The sequence below is a fragment of the Phascolarctos cinereus genome, unplaced genomic scaffold (assembly GCF_003287225.1).
Source record: "Phascolarctos cinereus isolate Bilbo 61053 unplaced genomic scaffold, phaCin_HiC Scaffold_4;HRSCAF=312, whole genome shotgun sequence".
Classification (NCBI taxonomy): Eukaryota; Metazoa; Chordata; class Mammalia; order Diprotodontia; family Phascolarctidae; genus Phascolarctos; species Phascolarctos cinereus.
The window spans coordinates 489,325,686-489,344,686 of NW_027555847.1; the positions used below are offsets into that span (position 1 = coordinate 489,325,686).

General features: G+C 39.1%; 1 protein-coding gene across 1 annotated transcript in view; it reads right to left on the bottom strand.

Annotated features, from left to right (window-relative positions):
• Positions 1-2,219: 2,219 nt before the first annotated feature.
• Positions 2,220-19,001, bottom strand: part of ASXL3 (ASXL transcriptional regulator 3) — a 224,618-nt gene continuing 207,836 nt past the window's right edge. Inside the window, 4 exon segments of the mRNA XM_020992582.2 lie at positions 2,220-7,577; positions 7,579-7,629; positions 7,631-10,644; positions 15,897-17,841. Coding sequence (XP_020848241.1) covers positions 6,935-7,577; positions 7,579-7,629; positions 7,631-10,644; positions 15,897-17,841 — 5,653 coding nt within the window. The 3' untranslated portion in view covers positions 2,220-6,934.

Consider the following 19,001-nt stretch of genomic DNA (forward strand, 5'->3'; position numbering starts at 1 on the left):
ACAGATAAACTAGATGTATCATGAATGATTCCCAAAACTATACTCAGAATTGGAGAATGAAAATGGGCTGAAGTGCCTTTGGGAAACCATACAATGCTTTTTAAGGATCTCAAGCTTCTTCGTGAAATAAGTGCCCATTTTTTTTTAAAACACTAATATTCTTTTAGTGGTTCTTATAGCTACAAATCAGGAAATACTACAAAATTTGAAAAAATTAAAGTTGATGATTACCCACAAAGCAATGGGGAACAGCATGGTAGGTGTAAGTAGGTTAAAATATTTTACCAATGAAGAATTGCTTAGGAAAAGTGGTGTATCATCAGAGTGATATGATGTGGGGATGTGGGATGATCATGCAGGGAAAGCCAGAGGTAACCAATGGATAATCTATAATCTATTGGTGTTCATGTAATGTCAAGAGATCTGGTAAAAGGCCACCAACCTATTACACAGAGGCCCTATGGAAAATTTACAGGTGGATATTGTCATAATTATTAGCTATTATAATTACTTTAGCAACATTCATTTGCACAAAAACATGTGCTAAGTTCAAATCTTTTTAAAACAGACTTGATTCCTTTCTAGACAAGTTAGACTTTTAAAAACATGCAGGGATGCAAAATCAAATATTATTTCCTTTAAAGAAAAAGCAATAACAATTCATACTAGTCTTTCCCCAAATAAGGAATCTGGCAGCTAGTCTCGGCCCTCTTCCTCACCAACAATTTATACTGAAGTTGCTGTTAGTGTCATGCTTAACTACAATCTAAATTAAATTAAAAGATTACCTATGGGTTTTAATTGTTCATATTAGTCCTATTCCTCTCTCAGTATCAAAACTAAGGGCTCTCTGAACTTTGAGGTATTAAAGGCACCTTGTCTACTACAGACACTAAATTTTACAGTATTAGGACACTGAATACATTCAAAGAGAATTCTTTGGGGTGGGACACAAAACTTCAGGAAGCATTATAATCAAAGAGAAGCGGAAGACTTGAATTCTAGTTTTGACAATCTCACTGTAGTTTCAAGTAAAGGAATTCTCTTACAACATAAATTTAATGTTGAAGGGGAACTTAAAGATCATCTACTCCAAATGTCTCCCTTTTATAACTGAGGAAAACTGAGGCCCAGAGAGATGACAGTGCTTACTATAGGCCAGGCACTGTACTAAGTTCTTTATAATTATTAACTCATTGGATTCTCACAACCACCCTGGGAGGTAGGTGTTACTCATCCCTATTTAAAGATGAAAAAAAAAACAGGGATGGAGTTTAAGTAACAGTACAATCATTTTATACAATGGCTGCGTTTTTCTCTCATTTAATTAATCTTAGGCTGGATGCTTATTCTTTGTTGAGGGTACAAATAAAAATAACAATTGAAATCTATACAAAACACACTATAAAAGCTCTGATGACTCACCACCTTATTTGAATATGACTTGGGGTAGAGAGGGGGAAGTACATGAAAATAGTACCCAGATTTTACTGGAAACATAAACACGTTTAGTCATTACCTGGTAGCCTTAGAAAACTACATTTCCAAATTATAAAAGGAAGTATAGTTAAATTTAGATTCATTTTAATAGAAAAAGTGTTTTAATTGCTTTGACTACTACCTACCCAACATATTATTCAAAGGCATGAAGACAATCTTTTGTAAACATCAGTAACAAATCTTCATATAAACAAGGTGGCCCTAAAACCAAACTAAGACTTTTGGGTTACTCTGCATATAAATGTCTTAGTTTTATTTTTCAAAATGTCAGAAAGTTTTAAAATGGAGTAACTTTGGGGAAATTTTTTCTATCATGGGAGTTTTACACATACAGAAAAAATGTTTTTAATAGGAAAAGATTTCTAATTTGAATGCTAAGCATTCAGAATAAAGGACAAGATATTTATAAAAGCTGTTTCCAGACAGATAAAAAACCGATGAGTAGTGTAGATGGCCTATTCAAAAGTGTCTGGTTTTGTTTGCATATTTGTAAATCAGCCCTAAGCTATAGACTACTGACTACTCCACCCCCACCAACCCTACAATTCAGGGTCAGCCACTTTCAAAAGTATAAGTGTTCTCCCAACTTTCTTCACTGATTCAAATTGTCCAGTGTAGTGATGGCACACGATGTAGTACATATCAACAAACTACACACTGAAATAAAATTAAAAAAGCTATTGACAAGTATTTATATTTAACTTCTTTATTTTCTTCAGAATATTTTAATATCGAAGCCCAAATTGTACTTTAGGCAGAGGGAAACAGAGAAACATGAAAAAGACAAACATTTCATTTAACTTATGGTATTGTGAGCAGTCACTTTTGTAGGCAACACTTTTTTTTGTAGGAAAAAAAAACAAAAAACAAACAGCACCATTAAAGAACGCATGATCCCTGAATTTTAAACAAAATACTGTCTAAAAAAAGTGTTAAAATGCTTCTTGCAGGCAGTCACATTTAGTCAGGTATCAAAGCAAGCATAACACAGTATTAAATTGTAGCAGTCCCACTGAAATCAACTGCTCCCCCTTCTGAGGATTTTGCAAACCATTTCTGAGTTTTGTTTTTATTTTTTTTCCTGTGGGAATGGTATTTTCTTTGGTAGAGGACTGAAGGAGGGTTTTACTTTTCTGTATGCTGATATAAAATGTCTATGTATGGTGCAGGGGCATTCACCCCAAGTCTGTGTTTATCATGCATGTTATGTTTGGGTTGATTTCACATTTTGCTGTTATACTGTAGGAGTAATACTGCCTTTCAAAAAAGGCATTAAATGGCTAATGTCAAACAGATGTAAACATTCAGAATACTAACAACAACAACAACAAAAAAGCACATGCGTGCACGCACACACACATACACACACAAAAAACCCTGTACTGAAAATGTGAATCAGATTAAGTTTCTGTGAAGTAAGGAATGGTGGGAGTTGTGAGTGTGGAAGAATATTTTACAGCAGTACAAGAGAATTATGGCAACCAAGTAAAGCACTTTCTTTGTAACATTCATTTACAGTACAAATACAACAAAGTTATTCTACAGACTAAATTATTCTGTAACTATCAAATATAGTACAAAGAGAAATAGTATGTGCTATAAAAAAAAGCAGCTCCTTTAAATTAGACTAAAAAAATGTTTTCTGTTGGCTTGACAGTGACAACACATGAGGGCTGAAGACAGAATTTTAAATTCAGGAAACATTTTAGCTACGTAGGCCCATGACAGCCAAGTACTGTCTCTAGGACTGTCCACATCATTCTCTGAAAACACATGGGTGACGACAAGACAACTTTTGCTACTGTCACAGAATGTCTACATATGTCCTGCAGTTTCACTAGGGCTGTTCACACCTGGGAAATGAGATGGTCATGGGCCTGAATCTTGTGGAGATGGAGCTTCTGAGCTTGGCCAGCATTCAAGTGTTTATCTTGGTACTTTACCATACTTTGTAGGAACTGTTGAACCAGAGGCTACAAGAACTTTGAAATTGTGCATGTGTTTGTCAAAGGAAATGAGGCTGCAGCATAGAGTACTTTTACCCCTGATGGCATTGGAAAGCACCATATGCACCAGTTTATTCTGCTTTTATGTTAAACTGAGCAAGAAACTCTAGGGTCCAGAATCAACTAGACGTTCTATAGCTCACCCCTACAACACAGGCTACCACAGGGAGTCTGCTGAGTAAAGAGGTCCAACCTCAGTAGTCTATTTTCTTCAAGTTAACCTACATTTTCCATGGACTACATCTCAGCAAGTAAACAGTATATAAATAGGGTGCTCAGTTCACCAACCTTTCTATTTTTCTCACTCTGGGGAAGAAAAGAATCTTCATATTGGAAATTAATTTTGTAGTATGACACACTTCTTAGTATGCTCCTTGGTACCTTACTGTCATTATACACCTCAGGTATATGCATATCATGAAGGAGGTGAGGGAGGGGAAGCAACTTTTCTTCCTTCCCCTGCTCCAAAAGTGCTACTTAGGAATTTTTTTTTTTAAGAAGGAAATAAAAAAAAACAAAAGGCAAGTGTGCAAATATTTTTCTTCCTGATGGGGATACATCAAGGTACAATAGTCCACAGGTATGACAGGGTACATACCAAAGCCTTCATATTAACATAAACCAAGGAGGAAATGGGCCAACTACCCCATATGTACTCAAAGGTGGCAGCTGGTGCAAATCAGCAAAGAGAAAGCCTACTGGCCTAATTTGCATACGTTGGCTTTTCTATATGCACTCAATAGATACCTGCAGAATATCTGACCCTTCATGTTGCTTATTACTTTTTAAATCTCACTATTTTTTAGTGTGTGAACACAGCTGCTCAGTGACACCAAACTGCATAAGCACTAGGTTAGGAAACTAAATTGGAGCAAAACCAGAATGGGCAAGAACAGGCAAAAAATCAGCAAAAGCTAGCATTGAACTTGATTGCGCTCCGATTTAGGCTACAGAATGACTAAATACAAAACCATCAATAGATTCTTAAAACCTAGTCAATGAAAAATCAAAGATACAGAAGGACACTTTTCTTTATCCCCCAAAAGCCGCTTGCAAGCAATATACAAAAATGACTGAGCTGATAAGAATGAGTTTAGTATCACATCAGTTGCATTCATATCTCACATAAAAAGTGCAAATGTTCTGTTGGTTGGAATTTCTCTCAACACTGCATATCAGTCACTGCTACAATATTTTTCAATCTGCTGGTGTAAACAGAGCCTCATACCCACATAGTAGCCAAAGAGTTTGGAACTAGGAGACATGCACTCCTGTTTCCTAGGGATTGTTCACATTAAGATACACTAGCATATTCTTGTCATTCTGCTCACCTGGGGAATGAAGTTCTTTGCTCTGACCTTTGTAAAAATTAAATACAATATGATGTGATACAAAACAAAAGACACCACTAAACTGACACTTGGCACACAAGAGGAGCTTAAGTATCTTCTGAAGTCTATCCTGATTCCTTTGGAATGGATTAAGTGCACTCCTAACTTCTTCAATTATCAGTTTTATGGGAAAGATAGTAGCAAAAGTACTGAAAAGCTGAATTACTTCACAAAAGGAGGCATTTGTAGAGAGAAAGTATCTTTCCGTATTATCAATTTTTGTTGATCAAAACTGACTTGTAATCACATAACAAAAGGAATTTGGCAATACCATAACAATAAATATGAGGGGAAAACATGTTAGAATCTTAAGTTGCTCATTTTAGTCTACTCTTAAGACAAACTCTAAGGGAATGGCATAGCATTTTCATTATTAAGATAATCCCACACGTAAACAGCCAGGTGGCTCTACCTAGATATAAATTACCATTTCTCCTATGTTTTTGTGTTTATTTTAGTGGTCACAACCACATCAGTGGATGAGTTCACTGCATTCCAAATTTTTTTGCTAATTTGGAGTAAAAAGGGTACGTTACATTTTTTCTTCCTACAATCTGCATGTGCTTTTGTGACTACAGCCCCCAAATTACAACTGTTTTCAGATGTGATGGTAGCGAAAGCTTTTGGAAAGTAGCTACAGAGTCCTCAACATGCATATTGTACTAGTTAAATACTGATGGTCGTGTTTCAAAGATACAGTATCCCTTTTTCAAAAAAGCACTCCCACTCCCCCAACACTAACAATGTCTGGAATTAAATTAAGGAAAAAAAAATTTAAGCATGCATTATCTAGAAGTAATTTTTAAAATAAGGATTACAAATTCAGAGTCAAATATATCTATATAGATAGTAAAACATGAAAAACATTTTAAAAAGTGTTTTCTACTAAATTAGCCCTCTAATCCGACATTCACTTTCATCATCAATGTCACCTTCAAAGATAGTGCCTGGCCTAAGTAGAGAAGCCAGAATTCAGAAGTGTCATCGATGAAGGGCCACTATCACTTTTCCCTTCAAACTCTAATAGCTAATGAATGTATTATACTGAATAAAATGGAAAGTATTTGCCGTATTTATCTGTTTATTCACCTATATGTGAAATATTTTAATTGGAGAAATTTTTTTTTTCATTTTGCTTCAAGGACCATGCATGAAGCTATGAAGAATAGAATATAGTATTTATTGGGGTCAAGAGTTGGTTACTCTGGACTTAAAATAAATTGGTGGGGCCAAGGTCACATTACTGGCTCTATGAGACACACTTAAGGATTGAAGATAGATACTATTTTCCCCAGATGTATAAACCTGTGCAAATCTCTTAACAGGCCAAGCCATTCTACTCTGTTAACAGTGTTTGGGAGGACCAAATGGGGAAATCAATAAGAATGGTTGTTTTCATTAAACTCTTACCTCTATTAATATCTTGTGCGAGGCTCAGCAAGCAAATAACTCCCTAGGCACACCTTTTAAGTCTGATTCCTTCCCCAGTTAATATGACTGGGCATAATCCACGTTAAAGGTAGGTTCAGGTAGGACAGCTAACTATTGCAATTGTTAATGCAGGGTAAAATTCTAAACTATTTAAAATAACTATCTCCCTCTCCTGACTTTATTTTCTGTTGAAAGAAACCAAATTAACATGTCCTAATTATTTATCTCAGGACATTTCAGATCAACTACCTAGGAAAACAAATTCGGTACAATGTGCCCATGTTGGCATATTATTTCCAAAGCTGGGAATGACACTTCTTAATACCCTCTTTTATCATGACAACCAAGCTTACTGAAAACAAAACTAAACTAAAAACCACATACAACATGCCACTGAGACATTTCTGATGTTATGCATCCTTTTTAAGAGATATAATAAGGCAAAGGGGGTGGGGAAAGGAGAAAAGGAATCTAACTGTGAAGAATATAATACCCCCTAAAACAAAATAAATTAGAATGATAGAAAGCACTGCAATTACATTATTTCTGTTTCTGTTGTTTGGCTTCTCCACAAGGAAATGGGATACTGCACCTTGGACTTGGCTCCTATCGGACAACCAGGCAAGCCACACAGAGTTTGGAAGGGCCTATGCAGTCGTCATGGCAGAAGGCCCCACAGCCCTTGCACACAATCATGGCTTTCAGCCTGCATGAACATTTCAACTCCAGCTCATCTGCATTGCTGTTGTCAGCAAAGTTTTGAACTGGAATCTGAGCATTCTGGGTAGAGAGACCTGTGGCAGTGCTAGAAACACTTCCCAAAATTCCAATGGACTTTTCAATTGCAGAGGCTGCCCTTTTGAAGTTTGTGCTACCAAAGTGTATAGCTGGGTAATTTCCACAGAGCTGCTGTGGTGGCTGTGGCTGCTGTGGCTGCACCTGTATTTTCTGAGCAGCTACTTGGGTAAAAGGCTTTTGTGGCTCAGAAAGTATATAGGAAGAGAAATCTGCACTTTTTAGCCCAAAGGCTTTTAACTGTTCTTTCACTTCATTCTGGTCATAAGACACTTGCTTCATACTCAGTTCACAGCTGCTCAGACCTTCCTCAAAGGAAAGAGGTTCAGATTTTATATTGCTACATATGCCGGCTGGCTGTGGCCAACTAAGTCTTTTAGTGGTTTCCATAGTAACTGGTGGTTGTTTTTGATCAGGTGGGACTTCTGCGTTAGGAAGGGAAGGTGGTATGGGGAGGTGGGGGTGGTGGAGGGGGCGGAGGAAGGGGTGGTGGTGGTGGAGGGGGGATGCACCAAGGATTTATTCTGGATGGCATGTACAGTGCTGCCCATGTCATCACCTTCCTTAATGGGAATACTGGGTGATAACACACTGGCCAACCTTAACTGGTGAGAGGTTGTTGGAATTCCAACCTCTCCCAAGCCCTTCTGTTCCAGGTGCCTGTTGAAGGCAAATGCATGGCAGCCAGCTGTGGCCTTGGAAGAGACCTGCAACAGAGCAGTTGAAGGAATGGGGCCCCGTGCAGCCATAGGCATTTGGTAAAACTGCTGTCGGTGTGAGGTACTGGCATCTGGGTGAAAGCTGCCATTCTTGTCAACATGGAACAAGTTCTGCTGGAAGCTACAAGAGGGAAGCAGCCTCTTCTGCTGCTTCATCTCAGGGCTGTGAGCAATTCTGTTCTGGGCTGTGTGTTTGCTCATCCACTCTTGCTTAAAAGGCTGGCTGTGCCCCAGTTGATTCATGTTGGAGTTGATGACACATGGCGCCACTTTAACATCTGTGTCCAACAGCAGCTTTCCCGGCTCACATTTCACTTGTGCATGTTCCCCCACAGTCCTGGCCATTCTCTTTTTTGGGTGGTTTTCTCGCTTTCTAATCTGCAGGGGCACTAGAGTCCCTGCCAAGTAGCCTTTACCATCTGGATTTGGAGAGCTAGCAGGAGTTTCGATGATATTCCTCTCGGATGCTGTTTTGCACACTGAGGGGGTCTGCAGAGGCAGGGGAAGCCGGTGAATTTCTAGTTTGGCTCCTAATCGGGGCTGTGGCAGGGCTTTTTCTAAAGGCAGATTGCCTTGTAGTAACTGTGTCACGAGGGGATTGTTGGCCTCTACAGATGACAGACGACAGCTTGAGCTCCCTCCACCTGGGACTCTCTTTATTGATTCTGTGGCCAATGACAGAGTCTCTTCCACGGAACTGGAGACAGATGCCTTAGAGTTTGGGGTTTGCTGTGTATTTGGGGTGGCTACCTCAGCCTGGGTAGTCATTTCTGATACAGAGAAATCTTCAGTGTCCATTCTAAAGCACTTGTCCATTTCAGGGGCTTCTGACTTCACAGGAAGAGCAATTTTTGTCATAAGATTCCTAGGGTGTAACTCTGAGACATAGCTGGAATGTTCTGTTTTGATCGTCTTTGGGCAATTCTGCTCCAGGTACTCCTTATGTTTATTTGTAGCAGCTGAATGGCTGGCTGCAGGAGGTTCTGTACTCATCACATCTTCACTGTTCCAGCAAATCAGGTTACCCGTATTATACTGATTGCTACAGGTAGTGTCTGCTTCACTTTTGAAAGAAGTGGGTCCTTGTAACTGTTCAGCAAATCCATGACTAGGTGTAGTCACCTCACCTGCTTTATCAGGAGAAGCAAGAGGTAATTCTCGGAGATGAGTGCAGGTGGAATTCAATGGTTTGCCATCCTGCTTTGCTGTAGGAGTAGCAATGAAGCCTAAACCATGTTCCATGTTCTCACCTGTCACTGGTTCAGGCCTGTTGATAACAGACACTTGAGGGCACGCCACATTCTGTAAGGCCGTTTCTGTCCTAGATGGCCTGCTCTGCACATCTAGGCCAGCTTCTGCACTTTCAATGGAAATGGTAAGTGATAAGCTGGAGCTCAGTGTGGCACTGTGATCAACAATGACTTTACAGGGAATCGATCTGTTCACTGTTGCCGGTGTATAGCCTCCAGGTGGGTGCTGAGGTTTGCAAGAGTGATCTGTCCTACTTCTGACACCTGTACTTTTTTCCAAGCTTTCAGTACCTAACTTGGTAGGGCTGTCGTAAGAGCTTATCGTTAACATGTTTCCAGTAAACATAGCGATAGATGGGCATTTAGCTGAGGAGTCTGTGACCGCAACCCGATCACTGCAGCTCAGGGCTGCTTTCACAGTGGTGCTCGTAGACATGCCAGCCTGCTCATCGCACCCAGGCATGGCTATCGGATCAGAAGGAAATCTGCCACTGGCTCCCACTGGGGGAACCAGGACAGAGCTGGGAGGGGTATGATTTGGCAAATTATTTCCAATGGAGGGAGATGGCACAGTGGTATATTGACCGGAGACTAAATTATGATTAGCACTGTTGCTTGCTACTGGCAACCTTTTGTCATCAACAGAGTTTGGTAAGACGGACCCCTCTGTAGAAGTCGGAATGGGAGCACTATCAATACATTTTGGTCCAATGGCTACACAGGTAGGGTCAGCTCCCTGGATGGTTTTTAGCATACTTAAATTACAAGCAGAGCCTGTAGTATCTGCACTGTCAACAGACATTAAAAGAGAGGATTTGTCAACAGAACTTGCAAAGGGAAGTTCTTTAATTGTTCCTGACATGGCAGTGCTGCAAACAGACACAGGGACAGAATTTTTATTAAAAAGAAGGGGCATACCACTATTTTCAGAAGAGGTAGATGAAATAACTTTCTCAGACAAATGTGACATAGGTATACTTTCATCAGAACTGTGCAGAGATATGTCAGTAGCAGTTTCTGGTAGCTTAGCAGGATTAAGTGACTGCTGCAATAAAGTGGCAGTCTCCCGGAGGGGAGCAGACTTGTTGCTGGGAGACCTGCAGTTTGGATTAACAATAATGACACCAGTTGAACCTTCCATCTTTGCTTCTGGAGTAGCTGAAACTTCCAGAGGAGGTGAGCCATCCTTTGAGCTGAGCTGTGGCAACCTGGCCTCTTTATTTGTCTGTAGTAAGTGTGCTCGGGCTTGGTGCTTTGCAAAGAGCTTGGCTTTTGTTTGTTCTTTGATGTGTGCTAGGGTCCTGGTCTTCCCACCTTCACCTGGACTCCCCATAGCTCCTGAGACTATGCTTGCGGCGGCCGCCACAGCAGCTGCAGCAGCAGCCTCTCTCTGAGCCCGAGCCTGTTGGGCTCTTGCCTTGATATCTGCGAGGGTCCTGGCACCTGTGTTCCTCCCTCCACTAATTGAGGTGCTAGGGGACGCTCTAGACTCTGGCTTGGAGACTGGCTGGCTCTTGATAATAAAAGGAGGCCCAATTTTTGATAACTGGATCTGAAGAAAAAAGAAAAAAGGGGAGGGGAGGAACAGAAATATTATTTTTCTACCACAATGAATATACTTACTTAGCTATTGCATAGTGAAGGACATGATGCACTTGCATCATTTTTCTTTTTAAGAGGAGTAAGATATAACTAAATCCTTGTGATGGTTAGGGCTTTAGGGCATAAAGCCAGGCTGATTCAGCTCAGTACAAATATGAAAATGATACAGTCACCTGCCACCATTCATCAAGCATTCTCTATTTGCTTTTAATCTGCTTAAAAACCAAACAACTGCACTCACTTGGGAAAAAAAAAGGAAGTACTCTTATTAACACAAGAAAACAACTAGAAAAACAAACCATTTTAAAAAAATGTGTTTGTGGTTGGCTTAAACTCCTCAGGGGTATTTAGTTTATAAGTGACCTTGCTTTCTAGGTATTAAGAACTAACTCTCTAGCTAATTGAGGTTTGCCTATTCTTACTGTGGTTTACTTAAAACAAATAAACAAACAAAAAAAAATACACTGACTAAGAGTCAGGAGACAAGCTTTTAGCCCTAGTCTGTCACCAATGATATGTATCATGGGATGAGCCTTTTAACCTTCTCATAACTCAGTATGCCCTTAACTGTACAATGGGGATTGTATGGTACCTTATTTACCTCACAAGGCTTCTGTGAGGATTAAGAAAAGGAAAGTGCACGTAAAGTGTTATCATATTCAGGGTACAGGAACAAGAGAGAGTGTCATTCTTGGAGTTAGGAAGACGTAAGTTCAAATCCAGCCTGTGGGCAAGATATGCACTCTTTCTTATTGGAAAAAGGGTCATCAAGTGGTTTCTACCTCATAGATTGGCCATAAGGCTCAGTTGAGAAAACAGATGGAAAGACCTTAAGGCACTATATGTCTTGTTAGTGTTATTAACATCAACAACAATAATTATAAATCTCTTTAATCATAGTGGAGAGAGAGCCAAATTCTGGAGTCAGGAAGAGCTGAGTTCAAGTCCTTCCACTGATACATAATTGCTGTTTAATGGCAGGCAAGTCACTTCAATACTCAGTGCCCCCAAGAACTACCTAAAACCATTAAGAACAGAACATCTGCTGATCTTTACAGTGGTAAGATTTCTTCACTGAGTATTCCCTATACCACTGAAATCACAGGTATGAAGAAAAAAAAAGGTATAAACTGAAATTTCAGGTATCATGCTTTATACCTAATAAAGAATGTAGGCCATCTAGCTTTCTCTGAATGTAACAGTTAGGCACACTCTTACTAAAAAAAAAAAAAAAAAGGAAAATGCCCACACACTGTTGTTCATCTTCTCTACATTACTCTAAGACTTAAATCATCTTAATTTCATTCTTTGACCAAGATTTGACATAAGAGTTAAATCTATTATCTAAAATATTTTCCCACAGAAATTCATAGCATATTCTAGTGACAATAAAAAAAACACTGATAACTTTCTTCCGGATAATATTTAAAATTTCCTATTTTAATCTGAACTCTATTATAATCTGAAATTTTCTATTATAATCATTTGTTACAATATTCTGTAGATGCTTAGCAAATTTTGATGCAATGGTTTTGCTATTCAAAAGGGTAAACAACAGAATCAAAGGATTATAGTTTTAGAGCTGGAAGGGACCTCAGAGACCACTCTAGTTCAAACTCCACATTGTACAGATGAGAAAATGGAGATTCAGAGAGGTTAAATTACCAAGGTAGTAAAGAAATTGTAACTTAGGTCCTCTGACTCCAAATCCAGTGTGTTCTCTCCACTATACTATTAACTGAACCTTATGAATTTATGGAATTGCAGTTGTGGGAAATGCCTTATGCTTCCCCAATATAATGGGAGCATGGCTATGAGATTTTATCATGGGGAAGCAAGAAAGTCATTATTTAGGACAACACATCCTCCACTAATTTTCCTTGTTCATCTTGCTATAGATAACATCCTAACTTAATGGGGAAAACTATCATTCACATCAATCTGCTTTCTTCCCCTTATTCAAGAGGCACCCCTTTCATACCTAGAAGTTCCGTGACTAGAAAGAGCAGGATAATACATCTCAGACCCTTTGAAACTCTTCCCTTAACTTATCCAACTAGAAAAAAAATTGGAAAATAAAACTCGATAAACATAAAAAAGCTGGAAGTCAAACCTATAATAATTGCCCCTGTTCCCTCTCCTTCTGAATGGATGATTCCTCCTACAACTTCCATGTAAGTGAGCACTGAGGCCAGATACATCTCTCATTCCTGTGCTCCAGATTTCCATTAACATGCCCTGTACCAAGTACCTTTGCCTCTTCCCTGCTACCTTTTTCCAGGTACCTTCTGTGTTTTCTTCCCTATTAGAATGTAAACTCCTTGAGGGCAGGGACTGCCTGTTTTCTACTTATATTTGTATTCTTAGTGCTTAGCACAGTGCCAGAGCACATAGTAAGTGCATAATAAATATTTGCTGACAGGCAAAAAAAGAAAAAAAAAGCTCAACACAGGTTGTTTTATTTGCAGGTCTTGCATATATGTGGATTAGTTGCCACATTTTAGAGCACATAGTCACGAAGGAAAAAAAAACTAAAGTGAAAAGTCATCTTATTTTTGTATATTTAATAAACCTTATAATAAGGCTTATTACTACATGCAATGCATCCATTACATTTTTATGTTTAAAGCTTCAGAAATCAAAAGTGCAAGTTTTTAAATGTTCCCCATGTGACTGGAATAGAGCACAATTGATAAGGAGCTGTTTTACCAAATAGAGGGACTAACTAGTTGAGACCTGAAAAATCAACTAGAAATTGATTTCATGTGCTTTCTATAGAATGCATGAATGTAGCCACAGGAATATGAACAGATCATCACAATGAACAGTGTTCATTTCATGTATTATCAACATGTGATTTGTACTTATACATTTGGTCAGATTTCATCATACTACATAGACAACAGAATTAAAATTTTTGCAACAGAGAATAAAGTGTCTAAAAACCAAAACATGCAAACAAGTTCTATTCCTGACATAACCAGTCTCCTACTGACTTTGGGGAAAACATTTGTTCATTCAAACATTCAGTGAAATTTCTCGTTTAGTAGACTTCGTAGATGGTCTTAGATGAAAAAGCACCGAATAAATAAGAGCAAAATATAGCATATAGAATTTTGATTAAATTAAAAGCATTTTCTCCAAGATTCACCCTTTATATTAATGTATGTTTATAGAACCAAAGAACTGAAAGGGATCTTAGAGGCCACCTAATCCAACCTTTATTCAACATGAGATCCCTCTTGATAACATCTTGGCAAATGGTCTATCACTCTGGCAGAATGTACTGTATGAAGTAGAAAGTTAATAAATATTTATTGAGTGAGTGATCATCCAGTCTCTGGCTTATGCACTTCCAATGATGGGGAGCTCACTAATGAACAAGGCAGCCTAGCTGGGAGACTGAGTGATAACTTTGGTGAGAGAAATTATTAAAATTGTTTTAAAATAGATTTTTGGAGACAGAATCTACCTTTTGGGCCTGCCTACTCATTTACTCTAGCTCTGTTCTCTAAGGAAACAATGAATAAGCTAGTTCTTCAATCTATATACTTTATATAAATGAAGTCTATTATCAATGTTAGATCCCTACTTTCCCAAACCCACACTCATTTTCCCGTCTCTCAATGATTTCTAGTGACATGGTTTTAAGTCCTCTTACCATACAGGTTGCCTTCTGGATTGTCAGTCCATTCAGGCAATGCTCTCCTGGTTTGCTTATGCAGGACTCATTTTCATTAAAACTTTACTATTTGAGTGCTGCAACCTACAAGAATATATGATGCCATAAACTTGGTTTATGGCAGAAAAAATAAAACCTGGGGGTAGTTTTTTATGTATCTACACTAACTCTCATCACTCAGGCTTGTCAAAGTTCTTTGCAACATTATCCACGCATTAAAAGTTGACAGTACTACTATAACATCTAATAGTACTATTGCTAGCATTTTTATAGTGCTTACATAGGTTTGCAAAAGTTCTTTACAAATTTTATCTCATTTTATCTTCACAACAATTTTTGAGAGCTAGGTGCTATTTCCCTCATTTTGCAGATGAGGAAAGCGAGGTAAACAGAAGTGATTTGCCCAGGGTCACACAACTATTAAGTGATTAAAGCCAGATTTGAATCCAGGACTTCCTGACTCAAGGTCCACTGCTCTACTTTGCTTACAGAAGAAAAAAGCAGGACACTGAAGCCCTGCCCCAATCACACAACTAGGCAGTTGTAAATTAGCAATAATAAAACTTGCCTCTCATGCCTCTTTGAACGAAATCTGACAATCAACAACATTCACTGGGGGGGGGAACCATGAAACAAAGGTTTCTGTACAGTAAGGAACCATCCACTTACCAAGTTTATAAAGAAGAGAGGAGGTACATACAATAAAAGGAAATAATTTTTGTTTGTGAAATGTAGTCAATGGCTACCATCTACTCAGTATGGTGGTTAATTAATAACTGAGGAAACAATCCGAGCTATACGATTTTTTTTAATAAAACAGGCATAATAAATGGGTTGATAAACTCTCCAGTCAGTCCAAAGACCTTGAATACAGTGAGACAGATTTTTATGTATTAAAAACAATCAAATAAAATCAATTAATTATAAGGAAACAACTATGCAGGGTATAAAATTAGGTAATCTGATTTCTAATTGGAGGAAAAGTTAGGGGCTTTCTAAGTTGAGAGGAGGATGAATAGGTTTTGGTGTCTTTTTTCCCCTAAAATTGAGAGATGCCAATTAATTTCATCCACCTGCATTTATGAAACAATAAGTGGCTTATACCATCTAGTTTCCCATGGATGATTTGCAGAAAAACGACAAGAAGGAAAAGAATACATGTGGCAGCAAAAGATGGAGTCAGTGTTCATGAAATATACTCTAATTGGTTTTCTTGATTTCCACACCAAACTAAGTCCATTTTGTAGCTGGCCTTGACTCCATCTCATCAACACCCAGTACAGACATTCAGACAAAGAAAGGCAGTGTGTGTGTCTCTCCCTCCCCACCCCATCTTGGTCTCTCCCTCTATCTTTCCCCACCATGGCCCATATTACTTCCTGTTTCATCCTTACTGAAAACAGCCTCAGACCTGATTACATGATGGTGCTAAGCCATTCTTAAGTCACCGAGATCATCTATAAAGTGGATAAATTCACTTTCTGTCCCTTTAAATGACTCTAAATGTTCCAATACCATACCTTGAGAGGTGGTACCCTGGGCTCCTCTCGTGGAGGCTGCTCTTTTTCAATCGGGCTGGTGGCTGAAGTACTACGGGCTGTCTGATCATCTTCTATTCTAGCTCTCTTCTCCTTACAGATTCCAAAACTGTGCTGTTCTACAGTTTTCCTCTTTGAGATCTCTGGTTCCCTATTTTCATTTCTTATCCCTTCAGGTGACTTGGCAGGTTCTGAGGACTTAGAGGAATGGGAACTTTCCAATCGAGTTTGTGTGCTCCCCTGCTTGTGTGTTTTACTTCGAGATCCTTCAGAAAATGAAGCCTTATCTAATGAGGTATACTGTTTGTCATGTGACTTAGCTGGAGGAAGCTCACTGTTCTTACCCACGGTGCCTTCAGATGAAACAGATCCCTCAGACGGTGAGGCTGTGCCTTTCTTTTCAGTTCTTTGCTGGACATTATGATTTTTAACTTTCATCGCTTCTGGAGGAGAGAGTTCTGGAACAGATGCAACACCAGACTGCTCTGTTTCTGTAGGAGACTGACACAGCTGCTGAGTCAGGTTTTTACGGTGAGCATCTTCAGCTGTCGAAGATTCAGGGGCAACAGGTGGTGCATCCAGTTTGATGGTTTCAGGGCTACGTGGACACATCGTCTGGTGAGTCATAAGGCTCTCTCCTGGAGGTTGAGAAAGGACAGAATTTTCATCTTTAAGAGGGGAGAGTGGCTCTTCACACGGGGAAGATGACTTTCTTGGCTGATGAATAAGCCTCTCACTCATGGAAGAACTGGACATTGGAGATGTTTCTGAAGGGACAGGTAAACTGGTTACAATGGACGTCTCTGTCAGAAGTACTGAAGACACTGAAGAGGTTTCTGATGTCAAAGGCAAATCAGACATCGGTGATGTTTCTGATGTTAAAGGCAAGTTAGATATCGGGGAGGCTTCTGATGTCAAAGGTAAATTGGACATGAGGGATGTTTCTGATGTTCCAGGAGAAGTGGACATTGGAGATATTTCTGACATCAAAGATGCATGAAGATTTTCATCAGCAGGCTTTCTATTACTATCTGTGTCAGTGTTTTCAGTGCTGGACACCTCAGAACAAAAGGTTGTTTCAAGGGATGCTGGAGTACAGGGCTCTTCTGAAATGGACTGCGTTTCCCCACCTGGGGATGTCAGACCAGTGGATGCTCCCTCTGGGCTCTCTGAAGAGAAGGATGTTTCAGAGACACAAGCATTTTCAGAAAGCTGTTCATCAGGCTCACTCTGTAGCTCCATATCTACAGCAATGCCTTCAGCTGAAAACAGTCCTTCTGCAGCAGGAGGAATACTCTGTGTTTCTGGGATACTGGACTCTTTTGTGGACTCTGGCTCCTTATCTGCTGTATCATTGACAGAATTCACAGAGGAAGCAGAAGGGGCTGGGGATTCACAGTCATCTAGCTGATCAATTACAACAGCCATTTCTTCCTGAGGGGATTCCAATTTCTCTTCCACCTTAATTTCAACATGAGGCAGTATATCTAAGACATCATTCATCATGACACAGGCTTCTACATTTTCTTCAGCAGGCACTATCACTGCCTCTTCACTTGGATCTGGGGGGCTCCCAGATTCTTGAGAAAACTCTGGTTCTGTCTTATGATTTTCATCCTGGCATTCACAGATAGTGGTTTCTACCTCTTCTGCAACTTCTTCCTGAATCACAGATTCTTCAGGGATCAAGATATCCTCTGATTCAGATTCTGCCATGATATTCTTAATTGGGACCTGTTCCATGGAAGCACAGAAATCAGTTTCTGGAGAAGGTGGGATTTTTGTGCTTTTTGGCAATTGCTCGTCAAAGGATGATGGTGTAGACGGACCAGGCAAACATGAAGACCCACACAAAGGAGTATTGTCATCACCATCACTGTTTTCAACTGAAGTGAGCTTCATTGACTCTTCTCTTGACATACCTAGCCTGAGTAGAAATTATAGACATTAAGTTACTATTCAATTATAGAGAATTAATGACATCACTTGGCTTTTTCTCAGATGTCCTATTTGACAGATTTGAATCTATATATGTTAAGTAAATACTTAATTTGTTTGGCCTAGTTTATAATACCTCAATTTTCCCACTGGTTTTAAAACTGTGACTAAAACCAAACCACTTTCCTGGTTTAAGAATATAGATACCCAAAGACTGCAAGCTTCCTGAAGGCAAGGATTCTGATTTATTCATTACTATATCCCTCCATGGTTCTTTTAACAGAGTAGGCACACCCCCAAATAAATCTCTCTCTCCCTCACCCCTTTTCCCCCCGACCCGACCTATGAATTCACTTGTAGAAGGAAAGAACTTCTGATAGAGAAATACTCTCTATCAATTCATATCCACATCTGCTATGCAACTTTGTCTTCAGGAACTGCCTGAGGCATCGAAGGTAACTGTCTTGCCCAGGGTCATACAGCCAGTATGTGCCAGAGGCAAGCCCTGAACCTAAGTCTTCCATTCTGAGTCCTGTTTTCTATTCACTGTCAGGAAGTGATCTCAATACCTCCAGCAAACATTTATTAATGTAAATTAAAACTAGCCATGTCCTTTTTTGTAATCATTACTAGATGAAGTTTTCTATTTTTTTCACAATGGATGACAAAATTAAGGTGAGTAAAATCAGTACTTTACACTAACTGGACTAATATTTTTATAAGCATATGTCTCAATGTGCCAGAAAAAGTGAATACATGCGAGAATGGGTGCATAACTAACAGAAAATCACAAGCCACCAAAAAGAAAGAGAAAAAGCCAACAGAAACATAACCTACTACTTTGGCTGTATTCTAAGATACAAAGGGAATCTGACAATAAATTCAACAATGTCCCAGTAGATGTTAAGATTTAAAACCTGATCTTGTATTATAATTTAGAAGAAAAAGAGATTGAGCTGTGAAAGTGTGAAGGCAAACTGACTAAATAAGTCCCCTATGTTTTTTTTTTTAAGGTAACCTACTAGGCTCTGACTTAGCTTTGTTATGTTTATAATGCCAAAAGTCTGGTACAATAAACAGCAGTCAGTCTGTGCTTAGAATAGGGACTATCTTTATTTTAAGTACTGTCATAACTGAAAATATTTCTGT